The sequence below is a fragment of the Peromyscus californicus genome, unplaced genomic scaffold, assembly GCF_007827085.1.
Source record: "Peromyscus californicus insignis strain IS unplaced genomic scaffold, ASM782708v3 Scaffold_5__1_contigs__length_169319896, whole genome shotgun sequence".
Classification (NCBI taxonomy): domain Eukaryota; kingdom Metazoa; phylum Chordata; class Mammalia; order Rodentia; family Cricetidae; genus Peromyscus; species Peromyscus californicus.
In genome coordinates, this window is record NW_026294573.1 from 138,076,892 (window position 1) to 138,101,655 (window position 24,764).

General features: G+C 43.0%; 1 protein-coding gene across 1 annotated transcript in view; it reads left to right on the top strand.

The window, feature by feature from the left end:
* Rp1 (RP1 axonemal microtubule associated) overlaps positions 1–24,764 on the top strand; it is a 248,267-nt gene that overhangs the window by 205,558 nt on the left and 17,945 nt on the right. The window contains exons 19-21 of the mRNA XM_052717680.1: positions 7,178–7,310; positions 7,941–8,092; positions 10,334–10,488. Coding sequence (XP_052573640.1) covers positions 7,178–7,310; positions 7,941–8,092; positions 10,334–10,488 — 440 coding nt within the window. The remainder of the gene's footprint in view (positions 1–7,177; positions 7,311–7,940; positions 8,093–10,333; positions 10,489–24,764) is intronic.

A 24,764-nucleotide genomic window follows, 5' to 3' on the forward strand; every position in this document is an offset into this window, starting at 1 on the left:
TGCCGGGTCTGAACTTCACAAAGAAATAAGAAACATAGGGACCAATATTCAGAGGCCATCTCTATCTCATTAACATGACAATTATACAGTGGGAAACAATGGATATTTGTATGACTCTACTCATAATTAACAATACATAGGTGTTTATCACTGACATGACTTAGAAAATGAGATAATAAACATGGGATCCCAACAAATCACTTGATCTAGAAAAAGTGTGTTATTAGTGTATTATTATGGTAATAATATAATAAGTGTATTATATATGAGAGAAAGTCATAAATTTAATGGGTCTGGCCTTAGCTATGAAAATGATCCCAAATTAGAATGAAAATGGGTCTCATGGTCAATTTTGAGGAGAAACAAGATTTAATAGCAAACAGAAATTAGAGGGTGGGTAAAGTTGAAGCCATAGTTACAGCAGTTTTCCAGCAAGAAAGGTAAATGTCTTCCTCAGAGCAGCTGGGAAGGACTTGTGGAGGGAGGACCTTGGAGAGTAGAGAGGGGTGAGTGAAGGCACACCTAGGGGAGATGGGGTAAATGTTGCATCTCTCTCAGTTATCAGTGATGGGAACAAATTGTCATGAAATGTTTTTAGTCACATATTTAAGTGACTTATTTGCCATTGCAAGTGGAAGTATCTGTTACTGAAGTAGCTTAGAGTTTCTTTGTACTTGAATGGTCTCTAGCTGGAATGGACTTTGGCAGATAAATGTACCCTGATCTTATTCAGGTAGATCCAGCTGATAAATGCAGAGGTCTTTTGCCATCATCTCTTACAGCACTACTCAGTTTTGTAGACACAGTCCTGTGCAAAATGTTGCCATTATCAGTCTGTCTGACAAATAGTCTCCTTGCTCGGTGCTTCATGACTGCACTGGACAACACTCTTTGCTCAGTGGCATAATTTGGTAATTCTTATGCCTTCTCTATTGGTCCTCTTAATATTTTTTTCTTATATAGCATAGACTAGTCATACTCACTTTATGTTTTAGGACAGGTAAGCAATGACAATTTTCATTTCATACTTTAATATGTCAGAGTTTGAGGAGGAGAACAACAGCTCAGTCCTTGGACTTCAATGCTAAAATAATTAACAGCACAAACAATTTGTACTCGTATGCAAAATGTTCCCAGTGTTGCTAGTGTACCCATTGTAAAGAATGGTTCTGCTTGATGTTTGAACTCACCAAGATGACACAGGTATAGTTACTGTCTTTAAGAGTTCAGTCCATCATTGACATACTACATACTTAGCCTTTCTTGGAAATGCAATGTTAATTTTCATAAGCCAGTAAAATTCCCTCCCTCCTGAAAGTTTTTTAAGAACTGAATTGATCCCTCTACTGCTTTGAGATTCTGAGCAGAAAGCTTGGGTGACTGAGGTGTTATAGCCTAGGTGCTCAGTTGTTGCCATGACTCTCAGATATTTTTTAGGAAATTTGTTTGTCTATTGGGTGCAATTTCTTAAAGTAATCCAGAGATTTTAAGTTTCTTAGAAACAAAGTAGTCTTGTATGGCAATGTTGTCTTGTAAAACCCTTCATATGTGGAGCTATGATTCCTCAGGGCAAGCTCTGCACTAGAGCTGCAGTTTTTGTCAAGGACATTCCTAGAACCTTTCTGTTCATTTAGGAAACCAAAGCAAGTGCTGGGTATTTTATTGTAAAGACAATATTTATTTTCTGCACTGTTGTTTAAAAAGGAAACTGAATAGCTCATATTATAATGCAAAATAACTTCTAGAAATTCACCCCATTCCTTTCTCACATTTGACATTGAAGTTGGTGCCAGTCCTGTAGTTCACGCTCAGTGGCTCTTTACCAAAGCTAGAACAAAAGTCAAAGTGTTAGATCTTTTAATATAGATAGAATAATATAAGATCATGCTTCAGTATGAAAGCCAGGAGAAAATACTATTTATGAATTAAAAGGGAAGTTTTGTTTCTATAATGAACCATGGCAGCCTTTAATGGACTGAGGAAATCTGAACATCTGCCATCGTTAGGCTATGTCCCATGAGGTTCCTTCCCCAGCTGGTACTGATGCACTCCTTACATCTTGTGATTACCAAGAATTTACTTAGAACACATTACTGTTTGGGGCAAGTCAGTGGGTCTAACAAGTGTTGGCTGAACTTCTCAGAGTTTCAAGCACAAAATCAGTAAAACATCAAAATTAAAATTTAAGGAGTGGCCACCTATTTCCTGACATTCTGACAACTGAAGGCCATCAGTGTACTAGAGGGTCTGTGTCACAGGGCCATCAGTGTACTAGAGCATCTGTGTCACAGGGCCATCAGTGTACTAGAGTGTCTGTGTCACAGGGCCATCAGTGTACTAGAGCGTCTGTGTCACAGGGCCATCAGTGTACTAGAGCGTCTGTGTCATAGGGCCATCAGTGTAGTAGTGGGTCTGTGGCATGGGGCCATCAGTACACTAGTGGGTCTGTGGCATGGGGCTATCTGGGTACTAGGGGGTCTGTATCATAGGACTTTCAATATACCTGGGGGAGTCTATGGCATTGTACACTGTTATACTTTTCTTTCTCATTCACAACAAATATTAGGGATGCTTTGGAGGTCTGACTTCCTTTTATACATTGACCAAGTGTGCCAGTCAGTGCCCATGCTATTGCAATAGAACTGTGATCTAGGTTATTGCATTGATTCTAACTTAACTTTTGAGTAACTTGGGATTTAAAAGAAGGTGCCTATAGCTGAGCATAGTCAGACAAAAGTTAACTCTCTTGAGGAAAGAACAATTGGAAAGCATTTTAGCAAGTACTGTCAAAAAATTTTTTTTAATCTTTGATTTTTTTTATATTTCCTTCTCTGGAATTCACGTTGTTTCAAATCAAGTTATAAACTTTAGAATTGAAGTCACAGGCATAAAAGATGTTTAATTTCTCCAAATTTGTCACTTTCTAAGGCTTCTCTAACTTTAGTAGGGCACAATTTTACTTGTGCCCTATCCCACAAGTTCTACACACCAAGTGAAAGGATTAAGTGAAGCTCTATCAGAACTCTTCATCAGGGACCCACAGCTGCTTCTCCTTTAGGCTTACTTGCATGAGGAGATGGATGCATGAGGAGAAGTGTCATAGGGCCATCAGTGTAGTAGTGGGTCTGTGGCATGGGGCTATCTGGGTACTAGGGGGTCTGTATCATAGGACTTTCAATATACCTGGGGGAGTCTATGGCATTGTACACTGTTATACTGTTGCCACCCTCCTACAGCTCAAGGCAGAACCCTGTACATTCTTCTGAGTTAGTTACTTCTCGTGCTTCCAAATCCTAGGAATCTCAGTGACCTCACTGCTGGACCTTATCTCTATTTTATGTATTTTTTTCATTGCATTATCATCATTTTATTCTAAATTCCATTTTTTAAGTTTCCTTTCTGCTGAAAGTCTCCTATAATATTTCTTCAGTTTCTTTTTTCAAACATTAGCAAGCAAGCTTCAGAGAACTGGCATGATCTTGAGGGGGGGGGGGGGGGAGAGAGAGAGAGAGAGAGAGAGAGAGAGAGAGAGAGAGAGAGAGAGAGAGATCACATCAACTCTATCCCCAGCTGTCCCCCACTCCTGTGACATCTCTGCACATGGTCATGGCACTCAAGCCTCACTGGTCTCATGCTGCAGAATGCCCTTTGACTCAAAACTGAGCGAGCAGCCAGGGGCTCTCAATTATATCAACTCCTTTTCTTTTCTATGTAGCACAGTTTTTATCTACTATCTTTATATTTGTTTACTGTGTGACCTCCATTGGCAAGTAACAGAATAGGAGCTATGCCATAGATACCAAACCTACAATAGTGCTCATCAGATGTTGGGCAAATATTTGTGGAAATTAATTATAAATTGATAAAAATAAATATTGTTCACTTAGGAAATATTTATAAAATATGTGAAAGACTTTGTAAGTTCATGTTAATCAAAGAGAAATCATATAGTATTGCTTAGAGTTTCATGGCTGAGTCATGACCATGTATGATGAACAGGTAAAAGAGCATTTTGGAATGCTCGGCTCATTTACACTTCAAGAGGCCAGAGTGGCCCAGAGCCCCTTCTCCTACCTGCTGGCTGCCTCTAGTACACAGTACTTGCATAAAGTGACTCAAATAGAATAAAGTCCTTCTGAAACCTTTCAATACTTTTGAGCCATAGGTTTGGTGAATCTGGTAATTAACCCTTTCACTACAAGAGATAATAGCTTGATTGGTATGATCCCCAGGAAATCTTCAGATTTAGCTGAATTATCTCATAAGTATTTCCATTTCCTTTCATTTTTGGTTACTTCCTGACTTCAGAGTTCTAGAAGGAATCACTAAAAAGAAAGATCAAGTACTGAACTACAGCAGGAAAATGGTTTTTGTCTCAGTGAGCAGCAGGGAAGACCAGCTTCTTTTCTGAAAATCTTTAGTCAAATGTTTAATCCCAGAAGGTACCAACAACTTATTGACGCACTCTCAAAATTGTGCTAGCTTATTTCAACTAAACATGAATCTGAGCATTTGAGAGAGCTGATGTTCGTCCCTGATCCCTTGTCCAGTGCTTGTAACTAATGAGAGTAGCAAGAGGTGCAGGAGGAAGTGTAAGTCTTCAGAGCCCATGGCTGACACTGCATCTGATTTGCAAGGACACTTAAAATGTTCTTCAAGAGCAGTTAAAGCCTTATGACCTTTTCACATTTCGACACCAGAAAGAAATGTTAATCTCTGACCTTGGCACTGGCTCTCCCTGCCTAGAACCAGATCTTACAGCATATCTTCCACATTTCCAATGTTCATCATGTGTTGGTGTGTATAAAGCCAGCTACACACCAACACATTCCTCTGTACAGTACTTGGAAGATGTTAGAAAGGAGCCCCAAACCATTGTTTAAAACATTTTTATTTCATTTTGCATTTTAAAAGGAACTTTGGATTTCTTTCAATAAAACACAATTTTTAAAATTTTATTTATTTACTTTTGATTTTTTTTATTTACTGAAAATAGATTCTTTTCTCATACAGTGTACCTTGATCACAATTTCCCCTCTCTGTATTCCTCCCACTCCTTCCCCATCTCCTCTCTCCTCTGGATCTATTCCTTTTCTGTTGCTCATTAGAATAGAATAGGATTCTAAGAGCTAACAACCAAAAATGACAAAATAAAATATAATAAGATAAAAAAATCATAACATCAAGGCTGGACAAGGCAATTCAACAGAAGGGAAAGAGCCCCAAGAGTAGACACAAGAATCAGAGACCCACTCCTTCATACACTCAGGAGTTCCGTAAAACTACACTGCTGAAAGCTATAATATATATGCAGAGAACCTGGTGCAGGCCCATGAATGCTCTGTTCTTGCTGCTTCAGTCTCTGTGAGTTCATATGAATCTTGCTCAGTTGATTCAGAGGACCTTGTTCTCCTGGTGTCCTCATCCCCTCTGGCTCTTACATTCTATCTGCCTCCTCTTCTACAAGGTTCCCTGAACTCTGAGGGGAGGAGTTTGATGGAGAAATTCTGTTTAGAGCTGCATGTTCCAAGGTCTCTTTCTTTCTGAGAAATGCCTAGCTGTGCATCTATGTATTTATTCCCATGTGCTACAGGAAAAAAGCCTCTCTGATGGTGATTGAGCTAGGCACCAATATATCAGTATAGCAGAATATCACTAGGAGTCATTTTATTCCTATTTTATTTTAAAGACTATTAGTATTTGGTTTTATCCTAGGTCTCTTGGCTATCTAATCTCTTTCTCTGGTTCTTGGCCACCCAAATAGTGTCGGTTATGGGTTCCACCTCACAGAGTGGGCTTTAAGTCAAATCAGACATTGGCTGTTCCTACAAGTTCTGTGCTACCATTACCCTAGCATATCTTGTAGAGAGGACATATTGTAGGTCAAAGGTTTTGTGGTTGGTGTTTGTTTCTCTTTGGTAACCCACAGAATCTAGAAAAAAAACAAACATCCTGAGTGAGGTAACCCAGATCCAGAAAGATAAATATGGTATGTATTCACTTATATTTGGATAATTAACTATTAATAAATGATAGCCAACCCCCAATCTATAGATCTAGAGAGGTTAAGTATAGAGGAAGGGCCTAGGGTGACACATGGATCTCCCTGGGATGGGGAAATAGATTGGATTTTATGGGTGGACTGCAGGTGGGGTGAGATGTGAATTGGAAGATCAGGTGGGGAGAGTGGAAAGGACATGGGGTTGAAGAGGGGAATGTAGGGAGAGATGGCTAGAATTGAGAAGCATTTGAGGATGGTAAGGAAACCCAGTGCTGTGGGAAATCCCCAAAATATATGAGGGCAACCCAAATACGGTCTCTTTAATAATAGGGTGACAGAGTCCCATCTGGCCATCTCTTGTCACCAAATAAGTTTTCCATTATAGGGACTGGGTGGCCAAAAGGGGTCTCATAGAAATCCCCAAATAACCCAGTATATTGCCAAGACAATTGGGTTGCTTTCCACAAACTGACTGCAGGGCCCATTGCTGAGAACAACACCCACACAACTCATGGGCATTTCATCCCTTCTGTAGTTGGGAAGACAAACAAGTATGATGTTACTTCGGGAAGACTTGTCTTGGTTTACTGGGATATGAAGACAAGGACATGGGGAAATAGTCCAAAGGAGCAGGGCTTCTGATCATGTTATGTCAGCAGAGAGGCAAGGGCCCTGAAGACATGCTAAGACAAGTGGACAGTTTTGGGCTTCTCTGCAGCTTGCATGTGTTGGAATGCACTTGCAGGGCAATAGAAACTTTCAAGCGTTCTGTTGTGTGCCTTGCTTTGGTAATGAACATGAAAACAGATTCTCCTTTTGAGTTTCTCCAGTAGTTTACTTTTTTGGTCACTGCCACAGGCAGAATTGAGATCTTTCAACTGGACAGAGTCCATTTCAAACATCCAAGTTTCCATTGTCTTGTGGATAAAGTTGTCATAAACTTACCAACCTGCTTGGTGATGGTTAAAAGATTAATTTTTTAAGGATGAAAATAAGTGCTTAACAAAACATTTATCAAATAAAGATCTGATCAATGATTCTAGCAAACCACTGCTAACAACCATTCCACTGCCACCACAGTGACCACTTTGAACAATCCCTGTGTGTGTTTTGTATGTAGAGATGAATGAAAAATTATAAATCACTGCATTTGACCATTATTTCTTTTAATGCCAGGTAACAATGGAACATATGAAGAGCAAGAAGACCATAAATTTTGTTGCAAATTTGTGGCTGTCTCGGAATCAGGCAGATGGGGACATTGTCTGTGAGCTTCCTGTAATGAAAGAAGGAGAGCCTGTTTTTCCATGTGTGTTATTAATCTTTGGTAATATAAGTTGCATGTGGTGACTATTTTGTAGGTGATTGAATTTGCTTCTGCACTATGTATTTGGAGAATATTTTTTCTGCTTCTCAGATTCTTGTTTCTCATTAAAAAGCACCACCCCAGTCACCAGTAGATACAGTATTAAACAGATCTCAAAATGGTTCTTATGGTCTAGCAATAGTCAGAAAAGCTAAGGCTGTGAATATAAGGAACATCATGCATGTGCTTGTCTGGCTTTCCAGAGCTATCTGGCCACTCACCCATCACTGCAGTCTTGACTTATTTCCTCAGAACAGTTTGATATCATTTCAACATTCAGCATCACATATAAAAGCAGGTCACTCTCACTGCTAAGGATAAAATACCTTTCTATGCCATTTGTATACCAGCCTTTTAAGGAATTTTTTGTTTCTCCATTTGAAAAATGTCTATTTAGAACAAAAATTAAAATCTAAAGGTCAAAGGTTTTTCAATAGGAAGAAAATACAGATGGTAGATTTGCCATGTAAGTTTTTCTAGCTACTGCCTGAGAACATGTAGATCTAGGCTCTGTCTGCTTGAATTCTGAGGTAATGTATTTTGTCTTGATTTCTCTCCCCATTGCTTTGGCAGTAGTGAGATACCACGTTGATGTGTATACTGGGCAGTTGAAACAAGCAGAAACAGAGTCTGAAGTCTCCCTCTGTCTCTATGGGGAAAGGGGAGACTCTGGCCTTCGACTGCTGCACAGATCCAATATGCCGGTGCGGTTTCAAAGAGGACAGGTGAGTTTCTACAACGCTCTTTATGATGTGGCCATGTGAACATTAAAAAGGGAAGGGTGCTTGGCAGTCTTTGACCAAGCTTTAGAGCACCTTTAATTCAAGTGTCCCAACTTGACTTCCTCAAGGGTCTTGTTTTTGCTCATTTTCAAAGCTTTTCTTTGAGGTTGTTCTTGAAAGACCAATGGGGTCTGCTAAATCTGTAGTGAACAATAGAAGAAAAATACATTAAATTAGTAGTGTAAGAAAAAGAACAAACTGAGTTGAAAAGATTTAAAGGAGAATATGCATGGACATGCCCCTAATGGACTCAAAGCATTGTTCTAGGTCAGACCACAGGGATTGTAACTTATTTCATCTAGGTCAGACCACAGGGATTGTAACTTATTTCATGTCTTCCTTTAAGACAACTAGAATGACATCAAGCCCCATGTTAGGACCTTTTGTCCTATATAAAAGCACATAATTGAACACTTGGGAGTTCTCTATGTGCATCTGCAAATCCCTCAATTTCTGACACTTTTCAGTTATATTTGGGAAGAAGGCACTACTTGGAAGCATAGGATTAACATGGGGAATTACTCAAAGATGTATTCCTAAGAAAAAGGAACTGTTTGATAGGGCTGTTCTCAGATTGTTTGTTTGGCTTATGAATTCTGAAATATCAGAGAAAGTAAAACTCACCTGTGCCTTTTACTCTGAATGTCATAGAAGAGTTTCCATGGGAATGAGTAGGTGAATGGGTTCTGATTGAGTGAGACCAAAAATGTCATGCCCAATTTTTGTTTTCATGTGTAAACAAACTCCTGGCAGAAACAAAGCTTAGATATTATGTCATTAATCTTACTCTAAGTGTTCAGTGACATTGTCCTCTGAATTAATTGACTGGCTTTGCATAAGGTCCAGACTCTGCCATCCTCTCACTGATAAATGGTGAGGACACCTTAGTACCCAGCTGACCTGCAGTGCTTTGAGGTGGCCTAAGGTAATCAAGATGCCATGATAAGAATTTACAAGCATCTTTATGACTGGTCTTACTTCATGGAACGTATTTCCTATACAGTGGGGCGGGTGCACTATAGACTGAAACTGAACTTGAAAAGGTGGTGTAGCTGCATGATGCATAAAGAGGAGTCAGAGGACAAGTTTAATGGCATCATTTAAAGTCTAGAATCAGAGACTAATGATTCATTTTAGAGTTTATCCTTTTAAAAAATTATTTTCCTTAATGCATGGTATAACACAGACTTACAAAACAGTGTTAAGAAGCCAGCTAGCTTTGCATAATAGGTGACACTTTTCATTGACTATCCTCTTGAAAGGTATCCTGGACAGTGCAGGAAGTTTACTAAAGCACATTTAGGAGGATTCACATCCTCACTGAACTAGGTGGAGCTTCTGTCTGGATGAAGCAAGAGAAGGTTTCTATCAATACCAACCAACAGTTTAAACTTGGGAGTGTTTTGCAGTGACTAAGTTGAACTTTAATTTAGTGACACTGTAGACCACAGCTAAGACTGCCCAGCCCTGGGAGACAACACAGGCCAATTCTGAATTCACATTTTTCAAAACCAGAAAATAAAGTAATATTAGCTAAAAGACGGTTGTCTTTTCTGAACTCTTGTCAAATTTAATTAAATTCATGACCCTTTCCTCAGATAAACCAGCAGTTTATGAAAAAGGCATCTGGGGAGGAGTCTTTATTCTAACCAGCAGAGCATTTCATTCAGGTCTTGTATCGATAAAAAATGGCAGTGCATTCTTGATGCAATAAACCGATTCTATTTAGGAGTGAAGATTCCAGGGTATACTGTCATGACAAACCCGAAGATGCCCTCTGTTTTCCAGAGGAAGGTGGTGAGCGGTGTCACTGGAGAAAGGAGGAAAGGGAAGTGAGAAAGGCAAACTTGTTTCTCATGCCTTTGCAAGTGCCAGAGCTCCACTCACTGCCAGCCGCTTCCAAAGCAGCTGCTTCTCAGAGTGGGCAGCTGGAGGCCCCTTTGTTCTGTTTCATTTCAATTCTGAAAGTCCAATGAAGAAAATAAAATGGAAAAGAGAAAGCATCCAGAAATATATTTTAATAAATAGTACTTTGCTTATGTTTCCTTCCTTTATTGCCCATTTTTCTATTAACTGCAGTAAAGTTTTCTTTCTTCAAGCACTGTGCCACTCCTGACAGACTTGGGCTACTCTTATTGTCATTTGCTGGGCTCTAGTTATTTCCATGGGGTTTTTCTCCACCAGATTGATGCATTTCAGATAGAAGCAGTGTCTCTTGGAAACCTGCAGAAGGTGCTGTTGCACTGCGAAGCTAATGACAAAGCCCAGTACTGGTACTGTGAGAAGGTCATCGTCAAAGATCCAGGCACTGCATTAGAATCCATCTTCACCTGTGAAAGGTAATCTGGTCTGGATGTTCTTCAGGAGGAAACTGCTGAGGCTGAGACTGTGTGTGTTCCTGTCAGGTCATGGGTCCTGTCCTTCCCTGGGGCTGCAAATAATGGGGTTGCCCATTGATGGCTCAGTAAAGGCTCTTCACTATGAATTTGAGGAATTTTATGATTCATTTTCCCACTGTCTATTCAATGTATCACAAAGGGTTCAATGTTTAATCCTGAAAAGTGTTATGTGAATAGACAGTGAGAAAGTTTCTTTAGTAAAATTGTAGAATTAAAACAATTTTATAAGGCAATGAAGAATGGAGTCTAGAGGAAACTTTCATTACAGAATATGTGATAGACAAAGATTCATACCTAGGTAAGGTGTGTTTTACTGAGTGCTGAAGGCAGCTCCCTCCATTACTTACCTAGGACTGGTTTAAGCCCAGGTCCTCCTAAGAAATGCACACCTTGCTGAGACAAGGGTACTTGTTTACACAGAGGCAGCCTTGTTCTTAAGATATTTGCCTAGACTTTCCACCTCAGAACTCCCAGCCTTAAACATGACATTGTGTTAATTATTGTTTAGCTTCTCAGTCACAAGTGAGGGCCCAGTCCCAACTTCAAGAATGGGATGGAGCATCTATATTGAGCCTCAAAGTAGAAAGTTGTGGATCTGATTTGAAATTTTTTGTTTTGGGATTGGATTGTGAGATTAGATTTAGTGCTGCTCCTGCTGAGACAAGCCTCTACTCCTGGCTACATTCACAGGCCCATTTGGAATTTTGAATATTCAATGTTCTGAGCTTCCCTAATAGATAATCAGCAGAAATACAGCTGAGGCAGACGAAATGAAGGCATTGGGAAACCCAAAGGCATGGGTGTTGGTTTTTGTGGTGAGGAAAAGATGCAAACATGGCAAACCCGCTAACAAGAATTTATCAAAAAGAAAAAGGAACAAAAAAAGATGTGCTCAGGCCTGTGGGAAACGCTTGAAAAGAGAGGGCAGGGTACGAGAGCCTGCCTTTTAAGGACTAGCCTGTGCATGCACACTTGGGTCCATGCGGTTACTTCATGCATGCGCATAGATTACATGGCCATGCTGTGAGTGAATTACGTGACCACGTAGCTCACAGGTTTATGTAGGACATATGACCTGAAAATGACTGAGCGGAAATGACTGTCCCGCCAGAGCATGAGTGATCACGGGGACATGACTATCATTCCAGACTCTGTTTTTATAAAAGATGGTGGACAAGCGGGTATGGGGGCGTCCTGTCTCCCAAAAATTGCTTCCAGCTGACTTGGTGGGCATTGGTTGACTCTTGGTGGGCAGGGGAGGGTAGAAGGGGACTTCTGAGGTTGTCAGGTGTCCTGGGATGCTGGGCTGCCATCTGCTGTCCTGGAGCCGTACATCTGTCCTGGCTTGGGGCTTCATGACTGCTTGTATCTGTGAGAGCACTAGTGAGACAGAGAGAACTTAGCAAAAAAACCAAAAAATTATTATTATTATTTTTATTTTTTCTTTTGGAAGGGGTCCCAGGGTGAGGTGGGGGTGGGGAGGAAGGGGTCCTGGCACCAGGAAAGTTAGTGTTATACTTATTCTGAAGCAGATCCAGTCCTTCCAGATGAATTCAAGCTGGTTTCTGGAGCTTAGGGAATTTTTTTTTTTTACCTGAGATATGTCTTATCTGAGACAAATTCTAAGGCACCTGTTTCCTTTATTTGTTTAGCATCCAAGAGACACAGGCGATCAATTGCTGAGGACTGTTACTGTTCCTTACCACCTGGATGTTCTCAGTGGTCCTCTGCCTCTGGCCTTATGGTGGTCCTGTAACAATTAGCTGAGTGGGAACCAGGAAGGAAAATCTTGTGGGTTGGGACCTCACTGTTCTGCAGTTGATGGCGGGTCAGTGGATCCTGGTGTCCTCTGGAACTTAAGAGAGCAGGGCCCTGTCTGTGTGACTGTGTATGAAGAGAGATTTTTCTGGGATAGAGGTGAAGTGAAAGGCTTCAGAAGGGACAGGTGAATCCAGTGAGGAAAGTCCTTGAGATTACTGGCTATTGGAGTTACAAGAATTACCTTGAAGAGTCCCTGCCATTTAGGAGAAAGGGGTGAGGGGCACTGGCCTGGAGGAGAAAGAAGAACCTGATCCCCAATGTGGATTGGGGGTGGGCAGGAACCATCACATGGGCTGAGGTAAGGAATGGTCTGTGACGTTCCATAGAACAGACCTCAGATGACAGAGTAGAGGAGTTAACAAGCTATCTGGAAGAGATGAAGATTTGGGTAGGAGGCCTGGTGTTAAGGCCGGCCTCCCATACATTAGTTCACATGGGGAAATTAAAAGATGCTTTTGGGGAAGGACCCTGAGCATAAAAAGAGCCAGAGGCAATAATTTTACCCAGTCAAGGTGAAGTTCCTGTGACATCTTAGTAAGAATAGATTTTAAAGACCAGTTGGTACGCTCCACCTTTCCTGAGGACCGAGGACAGTATGGGATATGAAAATGCCAAGGAGTATTGAGAGCCTTAGCTAGTGTCTGAGAAATCTGGGAGGTGAACTACAGACCATTATCAGACTGAAGATGCAGGAATCCCAAACCGAGGAATGATTTCTCGGAGAAGGAGATCTACAACTGTCTGAGCCTGCTTATTAGAAACTGGGTATGCCTCCATCCAGTTCGAAAATGAGTCCACCATCACAAGGAGATATTTAATTTTCCTGACGGTGGGCATATGGGTAAAATAGAGCTGCCAGTTGGTCCCTAGAAGGGACCTTTGGTCTGGTAGGAAAAGGCTGACTTCCATATTTTGTATTGGGGTCTATCTTTTGGCAAATTTCACAAGAGGCAGTAATAGTTCTTAAGAACTGCAAGTTCTCAGAGGTGGACTGCAAGTGAGCTTTCACGAACTGAGACAGAGCAAGACTATTAGGGTAAAAGAGCTGGTGTAGATAGGATAGAATTTGCCTAGTGTCAGGAGTTGTCTGAGAGGATGTGGGCTGTAATATATGAATTCCCTGTGGTGGGTGGGGTGAGTCTTGGCCCTAAAGCGTTGCTGTTCTTGGCTGCTTGGTAAGCCCAGTTATTTCCCTTGGAGATGATGGAGCTGTTGGTCTGATGAGAGCAGCAATGGATTATTACTATAGCCTTGGGGAGGTGGAAAGCTTTTAGCATGGCCATTATTTGGCCTGAGTTAGATGTGGATCCTCCCTTTGCTGTAAGGAGCCTGTGCTCTGTCCAGATAGCAGCATGGGAAGGAGGATATGGAAAGCATATTTGGAGTCTGTGTAAACATTTAGGGATTGCCTCTGTGCCAATTGGAAGGCACGGGTGAGAGCTATCAGCTCAGCCTGTTGGTTAGTGGTGTGTGAGTGGGTAATGCCTGTGCCTCTATTATTTCAGTATCTGACACTATAGCGTAGCCCACTTTATGGGTTTCTTCATATAAAAAGGAGCTGCCATCTGTGTACCAGGTATGAGTGGCCTGGGGCAATGTGCCCTCCTGTATGTGTGAAGGGTGTGGCAAGAGTTCCTCCGAGGTTTCAGTGCAGGAATGAGAGGGGAATAATCAGTGTTAGGTTGAGGGAGGAGACTTGATATATTAAGAGGCAAGCAAGTTTTGAAAGTAAGTGTGGCATCTTTCAGTAGCACCACCTGGAGAGAAAGAACCCTAGAGGGAGGTAAAGTTTGTAAACCTTTACAAGTTAAGAGATGGGACAGGTTGTAGTGGGAGAGGACAGTAGTGGGTGACCCAAAGGTTAGCTTTTTTGACTCCCTAATAAGGAGTTCAGCAGCCACTAGGGCATGAATACAGGGTGCCCATCCCTGAGTGGTAAGATCTAGTTTTTGACAGGTAGGCTATAGGTGCAAAGGAGGGTCCCAGCTGGTGCCCTAGGGCTCCCAGGGCAAATCCCTCCTTCTCTGCTACATAGAGGGAGAAGGGGCGGGTTAGATCTGGAAGATGAAGGGCTGGGGCCTGAAGGAGAGCCTGTTGGAGCTTCTGGAGATGTTTAGTAACAGGATGAAGAAGGGGCTCATGAGGGGAGCCCTGAGCTGCCTCGTATAAGGGGCAAGCAAGGAGAGAAAAGGATGGAACCCAGGACCATAGGAAGCCAGCTATTCCTAGGAAGGACAGAATCTTCTGTTCAGTCTCCTGCAAGAGACTGGATTAGATGTTTTCTGTCTACAGTAATAGCCTTGTGGGTTGGAGAAATAGACCCAAATAGGTGACCTGGGGAGTGGAGAGCTGATACCCTGTAACCTTGGCTGGATAAGAAATTTAGGAGAACAGAGGTGTTAGTTTGGCTGTCATAATTACAGGCTGCAGAGCAGAATGTCATCTACCTCCTGTATTAGCTTAGAGCCATGGAGGGACAGAGAGAGCAGATCAGAGGCCAGAGCCTGACCAAATATGTGTGGACTGTCCCTGAATCCCTGTGGCAGGACAGTCCAAGTTAGCTGTGTAGACAGATGAGTGTCAGGGTCAGCCCAGGTGAAAGCAAAGATATTTTGAGACTGAGGGAGGAATAGAAAAGAAGGCATCTTTGAGGTGAACTGAGAAGTGAGAGGTTCCTGAAGGGATAGTGGGCAGGAGAGTATAGCAGTTAGCCACTACCGGATGTAGGGGGACCACTTCAGAATTAGTGGACCGGAGGGCTTAAACCAGGTGGCAGGTTCCATTAGATTTTTTAACTGCAAGTATGGGGGTGTTAAAAGGTGAAGAGTTTGGGCAGAGCACCTTTTTCATGAGGTCAGAAATGATAGGCTTAAGTCGTTTTAAGCTTTGGAGTGAGAAAGGATATTGAACTTGGGTGATATGCCTGGCAGAGTCTTGCAACTGGATAATGATAAGGGGCTGGTGCCTAGCGATAGAAGGGTTACAGGTATCCCAGACATTTTGGTCCACCTGAGAGGCTGACAAGGGAAATGAACTGTTAGAGTTAGTAGAGTGGGTGGCGAGGAGGAGGAGAGGAGCTGCTGGTGAGTCTGGAGTGAGGCGAATGTGGGGAACAAATGAAATAGACGCTCTTAGTTTGGCTAAGAAATCTCTTCCCACTAGAGGTACAGGACTGGTTGGCACTACTAAAATGTGTGTGTAAGAGGAATGCCCTTAAAAATACAATTAAGTGGTGGGGTCTAATGAGGTAGGTAAGGCTGTCCCCCTACCCCAACAATAGGGAGATGAGAAGGAGTAGCTGGACCCCAAAACTCCCTCAGTATTGAGTAGGTGGCTCCGGTGTCCATAAGGAAAGAGATGGGCCGTCCAGCTACTATTATTACCCAGGGTTCCCAGTGTGAGAAGAGCATGGTCAGGCTGGGAACCGAGCAGCTTCAGTCATCCTCGATCAAAACCAAGCCCAGGAGGTCAGCCGGGGGATGATCCTGATTTGATGACCCCATGCCACCAGGTACACGAGGGCCGTCAATGGACCAGTGCCCCTCTAGGTGGCCCAGGGGGTGGGGCCTGGCAGGGAGCCATGCAAGCCCAAGCCCAAGCCCGGTGACCTTCTTGCCCACACTTGAAGCAGAGACCCAGTGGCTTTCGGGGAGCTGGTCGGACAGAGTGTGCAAGCATTTGGCATTTTTGGTTTTGGGCCTTCTCATCTCTCCCATGATACACCTTAAATGCCACCACCAACAGTTCAGCCTGTGGGGTCAAGGGGCCTCTCTCCAAACATTTAAGCTTAGCCCTAATGTCGGGGAAACTCTGTGAGACAAAGTGGGTCATGAGTAACTGCCTGGCCTCTGGGCTTTCAGGGTCTAAGCTGGTATATTGAAGGAGGGCCTTTGTAGTTCTAGGAAATTAGATGGATTTTCATCTTTATATTCAATTACAGTTTTTAACTTTTCATAGTTCACTGGCTTTAGGGCAACCTTAGGGAGGCCTGCCAGGAGGCAGGTGATAAATCTATCTCTGACTAGAAACCTGCCCTGGGTATTATAATCCCAATGTGGGTCCTGATTGGGAAGTGCTTCGGCCCCTGGTGGGTGGGTGGGGTTAGTCTGGTGTGTCTCATCTGTATGTGTTCTTGCCTGTTCCCAAATGCACCTGCGCTCCTCGGGAAGTAGGTTATTAGAAAGTATCATATATACATCATGAAAGGTGAGACTATAAAATTGAGTAATATATTGAAATTGTCTAATAAAGGAAGAATTAAAGGTATAGGAACCCAATTTTTGTTCTATCTGAGAGAGTTTTGAAAGAGAGAATGGGACATGAATTTTTACCAGTCCATCCACCCCGGCTACCTCTCACAAGGGGAGAATGGTCTGCAGGTCGGCATGGCTGGGGTCAAATCCCTTAGCAATCCGAGAGCAGGTACTGGGAGGTGTGATAGTTGGAGCCAGAGGCAGGTTTTTGGAAGCGTCTGGTACCAGAGGAGAAGAGGAAGCCAGAGGAGGAGCAGCTGCAGCCCTGGGAGCAGGGGTAGAGCAAAAGCAGCATTGGAAGCAGGAGCGGAAGGTCGGAAAGGCGGAGGTTTGTTGGTGGGCTCTAGAGTCAGAGGTTCCTCCAGTTCAGGATTAATAACTAAAAGCACGTGAGCAGGAGAGAAGGAACTGAGAAGGGAAAGTTTAGAGCTAGATAGAAAAAAGCCTGAAAATAGGGCAACTTTTTCTATTTGCCTGTTTGCTGGCAGAAGTTAGACATTTCCCATAAAGTATCGGGGTCTAAGGAGGTGCCAGGCAGTCAGCTTTTGTTATTAGCTAAAGCATACTTGGGCCATTTCTTAGTACAGAGGCGGATAAGCTTAGGGATCTTTAAGTAAGGCATTAAGCTGAGAGGTTTCAGAGCTTCCAGAACACATCCTAGAGGGAGGTGGGACTGATGTGACTGGAAGACTTATTTCCCATGTCTGCAACAGAGAGGAAAAAATAAAAAATAAATTAAAAAAAAAGAATAACGTAATGACCCAAGGTCAAAGTTCCAGGAGTCCCCAGGACTAAGAGTGGGTCTATGAACAGGCATCGGCCACCACCATGCTTTGCCAAGCGGGGGTGGGGGTCTAGGCTCACACAGGTGGGGACTCCCCGAGAGTCCTATAGCATTTACCACCTCGTCAGGCCAGTGAAATATGTGCGGCCGGAGGACGTAGTGAGTCTGACAGTGAGAAATAAATCTCAAAGTGCAGACATGGGAAATGGATAGAAACCTGAGCCAGCGTTAGGGATCGGCCGCAGCCAGTGAAAGCAATGGCCAGGGGCGCCCCCAGACTCAGAGACAGAAGTGGGTGCCAGATGATCAACAGTTGTTCCCACTGGTCCAAGAGGCTGTTTACACTGGCTGGAAGGGTTTAACTCAGCAATCAGAGGGCCAATGTTGTATGCAGAAGTCTGGAAGCCAGGCAAATGGAAGGCAGGCTGTCATGGTCAGGGCAGAACCTCAGCACAGGTTCCCAGGCTCAGAGCGCTAGGAGGACATCCAAGTCACAGCACCAAATGTTGGTGGCAAGGAAAAGACACAAACACACAAACCCACTAACAAGAGTTTTATCCAAAAGAAAAATGAACAAAAGATGTGCTCAAGCCTGTGGAAAATGTGTGAAAAGAGAGGGCAGGGTATGCAGGCCTGCCTTTTAAGGACTAGCCTGAGCACTTCAGTCCACACAGCTACTCCACGCATAGGCATAGATTACATGGTTACACTGAGCACTAATTATGTGACTGTCAAGACCACCTCGACCAGCAAGGAAGACACAACACCGAGATCTTCTTTCTGCCGTTTATTCAGGAACCTTGAACAATCTTCTGACCCCGGGGAAAGCCAGCCCACGCCCTTTATAGCCACTGGGCAACCAACCCCGTAGTGCCACGTGCACAATGCCGATAGGGTCAGACATACACAAGGAAGCCAGATTCCACGCCCAAGCCAAATAAGGAGTTGTTTATCCCAGAGAACACCCGCCATCGGGAAGGCGGAAGCCAGACGCCGGGGCCATCTTTGAGGCGCTGCCGTGCACGGCTCTCTACAGTTCCCCCTTTTTTGTTTTAAGCAGCAGGCAAGAGCAGAGGTCTAATTTCTGCCAAAATACAACTTGGACATTGTACTGGTGTTAGTCCAGGTGTCATCCACCCAGAGAACACTTGACCCGTCCGATACCCTTTTTTGCAGAGGTGGGAATTAGGGTATCAACCCACATGCAATTAGACTTGCTCTTCTTGGGTTTTGCAATACAGCTAGACCCAAGTGCAGTGCACTAGCCTCGCATCCTGCGTGATCAAGCTTTTAATGCGGCCAGCCAGGCCTGGGGAGACTGTCCAGCCTCTATGGCTGTAAAGGCTTGGATAATCATGGCTGCATTGCGCTGCTGAGAAACCCTTAAACGAACAATGCACCACAGGCACATCAGGGAGACAAGTACCAGTAGGCCGGCCAGGGCACCTAATCCCGCCCACTCCTTCGATCATAATCAGGGCTATCAGGATCAGGCACATCAGTTTCCAGGGTGTCATCACATCTCTCAGTCTGAGGGGCCCATCGCACCAATCGTTCAGGTACCCAGATAGGGTCTAGCCGGTCCTGTGGGAAAACACAAACAGAACCTCGTGCCCATGTCAGCACGGGATCAGGACCATGCCAGCTACCCATGAGGATATCTTTCCACTTCACCATGCCCTTCATAGGGCTGTATGGATTATGATGCCTATCTGCTGATGAACTTCCCGAGGCAGCCAAATTCAAAAAATTTAAGGTGAATAATGCCAGAGAGAGTCTTTCTCTTGGGGTTCAGTCACGGCCTATTCCCCCTTTTTGTTTTTGAAGAATTTCTTTGAGGGACCGATGCGCACACTCCACAATGCCTTGGCCTTAACTACTTGGCGTGCATCTGCACGGGAAAGGGAAAATTTAGCCTGCAACGTGCGTGTATTCACGATCCCAGTAAGACCTCTTATGGTGGTGGAGGATCTTCCTATCAATAAACCCACCGTGCCCGGCTTCAAAGGGCCTTTAAAATCAGACTCCACTAATTGTACTCCCATCTGCAGAGTCAGTGATTTTAAACCACACCGTTTTCACTGTTAGCTCAGGTTTTTCTGTGTTGCATTGATTTTCCACAGATCTCAGCTGCGGATGCCTTGTTGTGCTGGTTCTGGCGTCCACCATTCTTAGCTTCTTAGTGGCTTCTGGAACTTTTGAAACCATTCAGACTGCCTACTTTGCAGTCTACTGGGACACTAACCTTCTGTGTCTCAGGTTCTTTCACCACATACATTAAGCTTAGATTCACAATCAACATTTACACCTTTTCACAAACTCACATATAACATGTGCTTAAGCCTAAACTCACACTCAACATTTACACATTTTTACAAACTCACATATAACATATTAAATCTACTTATTTATACTCTTTAATGAAACTATAGAACTGCTTTAGCAAATATATTTCTTATTACTTCTTATATTTCTTATTAAAACTTACATTTACAACTAACATCTTTACTTCTTACAGGCTTATTACTACATGTCTTAAGACTACCTTAGATACTTCTTGCAAGCTTATATTCTTAAAGGAACTCTATGAATCTATCTTACAAACTTATATAGGGCTACCATTAGCATATATTTAACTTAGCAAACACCTAAAGATTTCTTAACACACATTTAACAAGACAGAATTTCTACAAACTCACATATCTTATTTTCATCCCAGACAGATTCTGCTAGAGACTTGATGACCTTAAAATCCAAAGGTTCATGGTATCTCTGTTGAGTCTGGGCATTGAGAAACACTGGGCGAGCTAGCTGCATTTTAGTTCTAACCTGTCTCCAAACCTCTGGGTTAAAAGAATTCCCCATAGAGACAACTCTAGACATGGAGGCAGATTCCGGATACAGTGGAGGAGCTGAGGGAGCGGCTCCACACTCAGACTCACATCCTTTAATTCTTTCCCTTTCTCCTTTATTTCTACCTCTTTTCTTTCTTATTCTCACGCTCTGCAAGGTTTCACATAATGACTCTACATCATCAGAATCAGAGGAAGAGATAGGGGACTCGGAACGCTCTAGGTCCGAAAGGTCAGGATATAGCCTTGTTTTTTCTTCCCTCTTTTTTGTTTTACTTCTGGTAGACGCTGCTTTAACAGACATGGCCTTTTCTGATCTTTCCTCCTGCAGCATTTCTAAGGCTGCCTGCCCATTCTCTACCGCATCGCTGCAGCGCTGGTCTTCGAGACACCCTCTCACTAATTTCCAAACAGGTCTAACCCCATGTTTAAGCGTCCCTTGTTCTGCAGCGAAGTCTAGATCACGGCCCAACTTTTCCCAGGAAGCTACCATGAGGCTTCCGGAAACTGCGAACCAGGGTGCCACGACATCACATTCCTCTAGAAATCTTTCTAAAATACTCTTTCTTAATCTTTAATTTCTTTGAAAGGAGCAGCTTGTTAAGAGCCAGAAAAATTAGGTGCGAAGAAGTTGCACCCATGATACTAGCAGCACTTTTGCCTTCACCTGCTTTCACTTTCTTTAATTTTCCCGTCCGCTTTTGTCGCGGCTCCACTCTTTAATTTTCCTGTCTGCTTTTATCGCGGTTCCCCAAATTACCTGAGGACTTACCGGTATACCACCCTGACAGCAAAAAGTTCTGAGCTCCACGAAGAGGCTGATGTTCCCCATACGGGCCACCACTTGTCGCGACCACCTCGACCAGCAAGGAAGACACAACACCGAGATCTTCTTTCTGCCGTTTATTCAGGAACCTTGAACAATCTTCTGACCCCGGGGAAAGCCAGCCCACGCCCTTTATAGCCACTGGGCAGCCAACCCCGTAGTGCCACGTGGACAATGCCAACAGGGTCAGACATACACAAGGAAGCCAGATTCCACGCCCAAGCCAAATAAGGAGTTGTTTATCCCAGAGAACACCCACCATCGGGAAGGCAGAAGCCGGACGCCATGCACGGCTCTCTACATGTGACCATGTAGCCCACGGATTTATGTATGACCCAGAAATGACTGAGCAGAAATGACTGTCCAGCCAGAGCATGCGCGTTCACTGGGGCGTGACTATCATTGGGTCTGGAGATGCTAAGACAATCTCAACTTTGAGTACCAGCAAAAAGCAAAACCCAAATTAGCAAGATGATGCAACTAACAAGGAATGCCACGAATACTGGAGGGTAGCAGAGTACAGAAGAGCAATGGGGGAAGAGTCAGCGGCAGGGAGCACTACAGGCCTCTCCTTTGCTTGCCTCTTGATTCACTAAGGTCAGCCATTCCTTCTCCAGGACCTTGCTGAATTCCTCCTTCTTCTCTCTCACTACCTCCACGCTGACCAATGCTCTTATTTTATCAATATTAGATCATTGCAATAATCTCATTAGCTTCCTTTTCTTCTTCCTTACCCTTCCCACCACTTTCAAACCACTTATACCTCTGAGCTGATTAGTTTTCATCAACTTGGGAAATCATATAGGAAGAATAAATCTCAGTGGAGGAATTACCTCCAATAGAATGGCCACCAGGCACATCTGTAGGACCATTTTCTTGATTAAAGATTGATAAGGGAGTGCCAACCCACTGTGGGCAGTGTCACCTCTGCATAGGTGGTCCTGGGTTGTAAAGAAAGCAGGCTGAGCAAGTCATAGGGAACAAACCAGTAAGCAGCTTTCTTCCATGGCCTCTTCTCAGTTTCTGCCTCCAGGATCCTGACTTGGCTTAATTCCATAGTGGCCTGTAAACTGTAAGCCAAGCAAAGCCTTGGCACCTAAGTTGCTTTAGGCCAATGTTTTATTGCAGCAACAGAAACTATGCTACATCAACCACCAAAGTTACCAGCGTTACTCTGACTTCACCTGAACTTTTCTCAGTTCTCTTTGTTGTAATTTGAATTTTTACCTTTAATATTTTATCAGATAGTTTTTCCTCTTAAACTTTTGAATTAAAAAGAGGGGAAATATTCTGAAAGCTACATTTTAGTCACCTCTCTCTACGTTTATAAATTTTCATCAATTTTAATTGCCTGACCAAAAAACAAAGCTAAGCAAAACAAACCTACAAAGACAAACAAACAAAAAAACCTTGGTGTCCTGTCTGTTAGAGGCTATACCCTGAACTCCACCCTACAAACTTCCAGTTTGCTCATATAGCTATCTTCTTGCAAGATTTTGTGAAATAGGAGCATTTTTTTAATCACCTGAAAAGGTTCTGTTTTACCTTCCCTCTGCCCCATGGAGTATGCCCTGGTTTACTCAGGAATGCCTTTTCCCATTCTCCTTTCCCTATCACAAGTTCATCCTTCAAGGTTTGTTCAGACTTAAACTCTACCATAATATGGTCAACTAGAAGCCACAACCCTCTCCATGTGATAGGGACACGCAGTACTGAAGATGGCAGCCTGCTCCACACACAGTTTCCAGGCATCATAGACAACCCTATCTTACACTCCACATCTGAGGGCTACAGAGTACTTGACTGGTCCTCAATTTTCATGTTCTTCTTCGATTCTGTCATACCAAACCAGGTGATTTCTTTCATATGTAAAATCTTCCTACTTCTTATTTATGATGCTAACATAACATCATCTAGAAGGAAGAGATAATTAGTGCCAACTGAGTTGGAGTTAAAGTTTCACAACAACATATATGAAGCAACTAAAAGTCAGTTAAAAGATATGCACCATACGGTCATATCAAATGCCAGTGTCTGATGTCCTAAACATTAGATGCTAATGTTCGATGCCCCAAACAGAGAAGGTCATGAAGAAATGGTGGCCAGTGTTCATCCTTCCAGAACTCTGATGAGAACACTCATTCCTTCCCAGTATCCAGATATAAAGAGGTGGGAGAGAGCCTGCATCCTTAATTCTGAAAGAAGCAGGAACACGACTTTGGGAATGGAACAAAACACAGCAGAAAACCATCATTTAGAAGTCACCAGCAATGGCTTCTGTGTAGTGTCAGCCTGGGCAGATGGAGTCTGGAAGGTTGCATTCAGGGTGAGAGGAGTCAGCAGCTGCACAAGGACTGGCATGTATAAGGTCCTTGTTCTCCCAGAGGTAGGAGCTATGTAGGGTGTGCCTTGAGTCATTTTTTTCTGGGGTGTGGGGGTAGAAATATTCAGCTAGACACATCACAAAGGGAAAAAGTAAGATTATCTTGGTCATGCTCCTTGGAGAATCCTCCAAGACCAAGTGTTGGCAGCACACCTGCATGTGTGTGAAGGGCTGCCGTCTGCTTGTCCTTCTGAGAGCTAGCGAAATACTTAGGTAAAATGTAGAGCAGAGCTCATAGCGACTGCACTGTAGATGCTTCCTACGAGTTTCTTATCACTCATTTCCCTCAGCACCCATATCCTTATGGTTTTGCTTACTTTTATGCCTAAAGATACTATTTTCTGCCCTTTGTATGTGTAGTATAGATAAAAGTACATGTCACAGAATGTCTGCCATGTAGGCAGATTTTGCCACTTAAGGTTTGGAACAACAACAACAACAAAATTATCCTATTTGAATAAGGAAAACATTTGTGTGAGTTTATTAATAGATTTATATTTTCTTATTTATTATTTGCATTAACTTCCTGTGGCTGATGTAATAAATGGCCACAAACCTGGTACTTTTAAACAATAGGAATCTAGGCATTTCAGGGTTGGCTGAACCATACTGCCTTTGACCACTGTGGAATCTTATCCCTGCTCACCCCTCCTGGATGCTGGTGTTTGCTTATGATCCTTGATGTTTCAGGGATCTTACCAGCATTACTTGGAAACCTGTTGTCATGGTCATGTGACTTTTGCCACTTAAGGCTTTTTAATTTTTTTTATACCATACTAGCCATTGGACTAAGTCCATCTGACTCCAGTGAGAACTTAAAGATTACTTCTGTAAGCACCTGCTTTAAATAGTGGGAGGTTCTAGGTGCAGCTGGCTTTTTGGGAGGATTCAAATCTAGGATGCTACTGGAGTGAATCTTGCAGTATATTGTATAGTGAAAGCTTCAAGGTTTCTGAGCTATTAAATTTCATGCAGTATTATGAGTGATCTTATTTGTAATGGTAAAATCATTAAAAAATGAGTTAGTATCTATATTTAATACAAAGACTGTTATTTGTGATGTTTGTGGTAACCTAGTAGGCTTAAAGGTTAGCATCGCCAAGAATCAAGGGTCACCATCTGCTGTTCCTTACCTGTTTCTAAGATGACTTGACATGAACTTGCACAAACAAGTTATTTGAATAAAAGGCCTACCTGTGGGAGGGACACATGGGGATTGTAAAGCTAAATGCAAATAACTGATGTTTATTTTCAAAACTAAATTCACTTTTCAAGGCAGAGCACAGCACCAGCCTTG